The sequence below is a fragment of the Mandrillus leucophaeus genome, unplaced genomic scaffold (assembly GCF_000951045.1).
Source record: "Mandrillus leucophaeus isolate KB7577 unplaced genomic scaffold, Mleu.le_1.0 Scaffold86, whole genome shotgun sequence".
In the NCBI taxonomy this organism is placed as follows: domain Eukaryota; kingdom Metazoa; phylum Chordata; class Mammalia; order Primates; family Cercopithecidae; genus Mandrillus; species Mandrillus leucophaeus.
In genome coordinates, this window is record NW_012109363.1 from 626,772 (window position 1) to 633,082 (window position 6,311).

At 56.8% G+C, this 6,311-nt stretch overlaps 1 protein-coding gene across 1 annotated transcript; it reads right to left on the minus strand.

Annotated features, from left to right (window-relative positions):
- Positions 1-969: 969 nt before the first annotated feature.
- DOK2 (docking protein 2, 56kDa) lies at positions 970-5,628 on the minus strand. Its single transcript, XM_011968769.1, has 5 exons — positions 5,320-5,628; positions 3,994-4,275; positions 3,672-3,759; positions 2,444-2,628; positions 970-2,026 (listed from the first exon to the last, which is right to left on the minus strand). The coding sequence occupies exons 1-5, from the start codon at positions 5,380-5,382 to the stop codon at positions 1,406-1,408; spliced, it is 1,239 nt and encodes a 412-aa protein (XP_011824159.1). The 5' UTR covers positions 5,383-5,628; the 3' UTR covers positions 970-1,405.
- Between the last annotated feature and the right edge of the window lie 683 nt (positions 5,629-6,311).

Below are 6,311 nucleotides of genomic sequence, written 5' to 3' on the forward strand. Positions count from 1 at the left end.
TCTAATTAGGTACAAATTCCCCCTTAATACAGTCACAATCTGCCTTCCCAACAAGATTGTCTCACCTTCCCTGCACTCTGAGCATAGAACTCCGTCCTGAATGCGACACATCCATACCTCCCCATGGTTTCACCCACACTCCCATTCCTAACCAAGATGCTCCTTCATACTCCCTTAATCTCCAAAGAACTCCTTCCCACCCGTAAACGCCCACCTTACATGGTACCTTTGATATGAAGCCTTTTTGCGCTCCCAACAAATAGTTACCTCTCTGACACTCATGGCCCTGTCTGGCCCCTTGTGGCACTCACACCCACTCTGTGACAGACACCTGTGCCTTGTCTCATCCCATCCCCTTCTGGGCAGTGTGCCTCTCACAGGCCAGGCAGTCTACAGCCTCCCACAAACAGTGCTCATGCTCTTGGCGGACTGGGTTGATAGCTGAAGTCCATGGACACATCCTGCCAGGAAAGCAGGTTTTGATAAGAGGAGCAAGCACAAGGACACAGGCTGAGCTGCGAGGAAATGGTGTGCGGGGACCTGGGAACCCAGGCCCAATGAGAATCACAGAGCTGGAAGGCTCCTCCTTGTCCACATGGTGCAACCTCCTCATTTTACGAAGATGTGCACAAATCTCAGGGAAGGGAAAGGGCCCAGGACCACACAGCTGATGACTCCCACTCCTGGTGCGTAAGAGGCTCCATCAATCCAATTATTTCCTTCCTTGCAGTTCAGCTTTCCCCCACTCCCCAGTGCTTCCCCCACCATTTTTCTGACATTGACCTTACCCCAGCAAAAGGGAGACATGCTTGAACACTATTCCCAGGGTGCCCTGACTTCTATGGGCCTCTGTGAGTAGACGCTTGAGGCCCAGCCTAGGCCCCAGGGGGACCTTGCAGCTGGCAGAGGATGTGATCAAGGGTTGTCAGCTGGAGCCTTCTCTCACACAGCATTCATGCCACGTAAAACGTTCCAAAAATGCTTTAATGCCACTGAGAAATCTGAAAGGTGCAGGAAGCTGCCACCATCCACCTGGGTGCCTGGGCCCGGGCTGTCCCTGAAGTGGCCATGAGCAGGCAGGAGGCTTGCATAGCCAAGCAGCCCAGGCAATTGCTGACATCCTTTGCCCTCTGCCCTAAATGCCCCAGGTTCCCCCTCAGCTGGGGAAAGAAAGAGGAGGAAGTGGAAAAAGAGTAGGAGGAGGGTGGTTCTCTCCAGGGCACCCTTCTTGCTTTGGGATGGTGACTCACCCAGCAGGCCCTGGGAGAGGCAATTTATCAGCCCCAACGAAGGCAGGCCAGGCCTCGGGCTCCAGAAGGGGCAGAGGAGGTTCTTCTGATGCAGTGGTCAGGAGGAGTCACCAGCAGAAGCCAGGGGGCGGTGGACCATCCCTCTGTTGCCTCTATTACTTCGGGCCTTTCTTAAGTACAACATTGTCATACTCAGTTCCTGGCTGCCAGCCAGAGGCAGAGAAATCCTGCCCAGCTGGGTGGATATGCTGGAGGCCAGCAGGGTCCCTGTCAGCTGTTGCCTGCCTCCTCCATGCCTCACCCCGGGGCTCCTGCAGGCTGTCATACAGGGACAGGGCAGCCACTCCTTCGGGCTCATCGTATATGTGGTCGTGTCGAGGAGGAGGGGGCTCCTCAATGCTGTCGTACAGAGGGTCGGCCGGGAGCTGAGGAGGGACTGCCAAGATGCCCCTGAAGTTCTTCCCCAAGGAACGGGCCACCGCATCGAAGGGCACGGCATACTCCCCTTCCGGGCCCCGAGGCCGTGGAGCAGGCACCGGTGTGGTGGGTGAAGGCGGTGGCAGTGAGTCATGGGGCCGGGAGTAGGGGCTCTCAGGCCGGGGCAGCGAGGCGGGGATTGTGGCTGGCTGGGGTTGCAGTGTAGGGGGTGCAGCATTCTTCTGGGCAGAGATGGCCTCTTCCAGGGCCAAGAAGATCTCATTGCCTTGCCGGGTTTCGAACTCAAAGTTGCCCTCTCCAGAAATGCAGCGCCGGCCTGCCTCAAAGGAAAAGGTTACCTGGGCCAGGGAGAAAGGAGGTTATCAGCCAGACCATAGGGCAAGGATGCTTTTTTTTTTTTTTTTTTTGAGACAGAGTCTCACTCTGTCTCCAGGCTGGAGTGCAGTGGCACGATCTCAGCTCACTGCAACCTCTGCCTCCCGGGTTCAAGTGATTCTCCTGCCTCAGCCTCCCGAGTAGCTGGGACTATAGGCACGTGCCACCACGCCCAGCTACTTTTTGTATTTTTTGTAGAGACAGGGTTTCACCATGTTGGCCAGGATGGTCTCAATCTCTTGACCTCATGATCACCTCCTGCCTCCTCCTCCCGCCATCCTCTCTGCCTTGGATGTCCACCTCTGCCTCTCCCTGATCACCCCTCTTTGTTTGTAGCTTATCCTTTCTCTCAGCCTGCCCTGGTGCACCTTCCCACTCACCTTGTCCCGCCCAAAGCGCCGCAGAAACCTGTAGGGCCAGTTGTACAGCTGGGTCCCTGGCTCGGGCCCATCCCACAGCTCCAGGGCACTCTCCCCAGCCCGGAGGGTATAGGACCCCCGCAGGTGGCACCTCTCGCTGGCTTCTGTAGGTCTCATGGTCACAGCAAATTCCTTGTGGGGGGCAACTGGGGAGAAGAAGAGAGAGAAGGCGAAGGCAGTTAATGGGAAACAACTGGCCTGCCTCACTACTGCCCAGTTCTAAATGAGTGTACCAGAAGTTTTCTAGAAAGAGTATTATCCACGCACTCATGGCCCCCTACCTGGGCCTTGGAGGCTGAGCTGCTCTGTACCAGGTCATACTCTCCAAAGGTCAGGTACCTCCACCACCTACCCTAGTAGGCATCACGCCCCTACCCACATCCACCCCAACCTCATGCCCACATCCTTCCTGCCCCTGTCGCCAGAGCCAGTCTTGTCTTCCCCACCCCATCTCTCACCCCAAACCAGCCACCACCCCAGTCCCTATGGTCACAGCTGCAGGTGAAGCCTTGGCCCTGCCCTCCCACTGCCGGGGTCCTGGGGGTGGAGCTTAGATGGAAGACAGATGAAAGCTTCTCCTTCCTCCACCAGCTCCCCAAAAGCAGCACCCAGGGCCAGGTGCGGTGGCTCACGCCTATAATCCCAACACTTTGGGAGGCTGAGGCAGGTGGATCACCTGATGTCAGGAGTGCGAGACCAGCCTGGCCAACATGGTGAAACCCTGTCTCTACTAAAAATACAAAAAATCAGCCAGGCGTGGTGGCAGGCACCTGTAATCCCAGCTGCTCAGGAGGCTGAGGCAGGAGAATCGCTTGAACCTGGGAGGCGGAGGTTGCAGTGAGCCAAGATTGTGCCATTGCACTCCAACCTCGGCGACAAAAGCAAAACTCCGTCTCAAAAAAAGAAAAAAGCAGCACCCTCACCTGGGCCCCCTGCCCTCCCCTCTCCCACCAGCAGGCCCTAGGTAAGATGAGGTGAACCCAGGGAGAGACTCAGGGCAGGGCAGGCTCCCCTAGGTTGGGCTGCACCCGGAAGCGAAAAGGAGAGGCTGATAAGGGGGCTGGCCCAGGCTGGGAGTAACCACAAGGCAGGAAGACTCGGGGCCAGCAGCTAGCCAGCCCACACCTCCTCTCCACCTCACCCTGGGGAGAGCCCCCGGGGGAGAGCAGGGCAGCCCCCGCCCCCTCACCTGTGGCCGCGCTGCTGTACAATTCATTTTCCTCCATGCAGGGCCGGCTCTGCTTTCCCTCTGGCCCCGAGAGCTCCTTCCTCTGCCCCTAGGGAGGAGGCCCCAGGTCTCACCACCTTCCCCGACCAGGCCCCCCTCTGGCCCAGGCCTTCTTTCAGGCCACCTCAGCCTGCTGGCTTTGTCTGCACACTGGGTTCGGGTCCCCGCCATCGAGGAAGCACCCCATTACCCTGACCTCATCCTCTAACACTTGCCCACAGGAAGCATCTAACACCCTCGGTCTGCACGCCCCCTTGCCCTTTCGGCACCCCGGGCGACTCACGGGGAAGGCCAGGAGGCAGATGGCCTGCACCCAGTCGCCGCGCTCTGCAGCAGGGGCCGCCAGCAGGTACAGGCGCTCCTTGGTCTCCAGTAAGAAGGCACTGGTGTCCCGGGGGCTGCTGGCCTCTCCGCCGGCCTCGGCCACCCGCAGGCAGTCACTGAGGCGGATGACCTTCCGGGCACCCTCACCCCGACGTGGCTTCTCCGGGCCCTCCTGCAGCTCCAGCCGGGCCAAGGCGCAGTCCGATTCTCCATACAGTGAGGCCCCGAAACGGCGCCATTTCTGTGCCAGAGGCGTGGGAGGCGGGGGCGGGAGGGAGCCACCCAGAGATGGGAGATGGTGAGCCAAGGGGAGAAGAGGAACTGTGGAAGGGGGACTGGGGCAGCCACTTGGAGAAGGGGAGAGAGAGGTGAAGATCACAGGAGACCCAGGGAGGCAGAGAAGAGGACAGTGACTGCAGGAATTAGAAAATCGGAGATCAGCCGCCAGCCCCGAGAAAGAGGGCCACGACCAGGAGCAGAGACTGCCCGGGCAGACAGCAACACAGGGATGAGCCCAAAGCAGGCTGCAAAAAGGTCAAACAGGCCCACCGCAGCGGACTCCGGTCCCGGAGAGGAAAGCGGGGCAGTGGCCGAGACCCAGAGGAGGGAGTGAGGAGGGCGGCATGTGACCCGGGCTGACGACTTATTTTCCTTCCGTACAAAATCCTGATGGCAGCCCTGTTCTCCAGGAACTTCTCTCCACCCTCCTGAACCTTGCTGCCTCACTGCTTGATAGGTTGGGCCATGAGAGAGAGACAGGTATTCCCGCCAGTATTGGTTGGGGGACGAGGACTTCCTGGTTCAAGGAGGCCAGGGAAGGAGAAAGAGGATAGACAGCCGGCTGGGGTCCAGGCCCCTAGAGGCCCCAGCCCAAGCTGAATACCAGCCACATGCGCCCCACTGGGGTGGGGAAGGAACCTCTACTGTCATCCTAAACTATCCCTCCAGCTGCCCATTCCATTCCCTTCCAAGGTGTCCGGTGAAAATAAGTCAACACAGAGCAAGAGAGCAAAAGAGGCAAGAGATGAAGCCAGCACAGCGCCCTACCCCCACCCAGGGCAAACAGCCCTCGGTAAAGAGCACAGTTTGGGACCTGGTTGGGGCCTGGTTCAGGAGACAGAGTCTAGTAGGAAAAGAGCCCCTCCCAAAGTTGAGCTCTGGGTCTAACTTGGTGGGTGCACAGTCAGACCTATAAGGGTTTTGAGTATGAAACTCCCTCTCCACCCCAGGAATTCTAGCAGCCCCCCAGGCCTCCTGTCCAACCCCAGCCCAGCCTCACTCCTACCTTTCCAAACGTCTGTTGCTGCTGAAGATACAGGAAGCCTTGTTTCACTGCCCCGTCTCCCATCCTCTGACCATCTCCGGGCCCCAGGCTTCAGCAATCTCCTTCTCTCCTGCCCTTGCCTCTCTCTTCTCAGCCGTGTGTTCCCCTTCTCTGAAGTTCATTTCCTCTCTGCCTAGGGTTTTCTACACTATTCTAGTCTGCTCGATGACGACAGGCCGATAGGCCCTGTGGTTTCTTCTGAGTGTGTGTTCTTTTTTTTTTTTCTGAGTGAGTTTTATACTCAAGCTTCCTGCATTTTCAGTGAGTTAGAGACAATTGCCAAAAAGCCAAATGCCAGCTCTTCAGTGAGCAACAGTTCAGGTACAGAAGTTGGCACAGGGAGGCACCAGCAAAGAGTGGCTGACCGGCTGGAAAAGAGACCCAGAAACCAAACTAGACAGTGAAATCAGTAGCAGAAGGGCCCCACCTTAAGCTGTACACAAGTTGGAAGGGACAAACCACTAAGTTACCTGAGGCTTGGAAAGTCTGAGGAATTTATTTGAGGCCACCAAACCAGAACCCAGCCCTCTCAACTCTTAACAGCTAGAACCATACACATGGCATTGCATGGAGAGAAATATAAGACAGCTCATGTGGGCCTAACCAGATACCACTTTCACATGTGCACACACACACACACACACACACACACACAAAGAGAGAGGCAACCGTTGAACTACATGGGACCACTCCCTGCCTGCCAACAACACACACTCACACCAACCCTGTAAAGATTCTAGAAACATGATCATCCCCTCTGGATGGATATCAGGAGAAGGGAGTGACTCCCCAAGTACATTTCAACTGTTGGATTTTTGCCTTCTTTCAGGCGTTCCTGAGCATTAGAAAGATACTTAGGTTTCATCTGCAAATTATCTTAAGTTTCAATAGCAATCACTTTCATATACATTTTGAAAATGCTTCATAGTTACCGAAAGTGCTTTGCAGCTCAC

What these genes read in the sequence shown, in the direction of transcription:
- DOK2 (XM_011968769.1), bottom strand. Translation starts at nt 5,382, where the DNA reads ATGGGAGACGGGGCAGTGAAACAAGGCTTCCTGTATCTTCAGCAGCAA. An exon ending in TCTGCCTCCTGGCCTTCCCC is followed by an intron (nt 3,760 to 3,993) that starts GTGAGTCGCCCG and finishes CCTCCTCCCTAG; the next exon opens with GGGCAGAGGAAGGAGCTCTC. An exon ending in GTACAGCAGCGCGGCCACAG is followed by an intron (nt 2,629 to 3,671) that starts GTGAGGGGGCGG and finishes TCTTCTCCCCAG; the next exon opens with TTGCCCCCCACAAGGAATTT.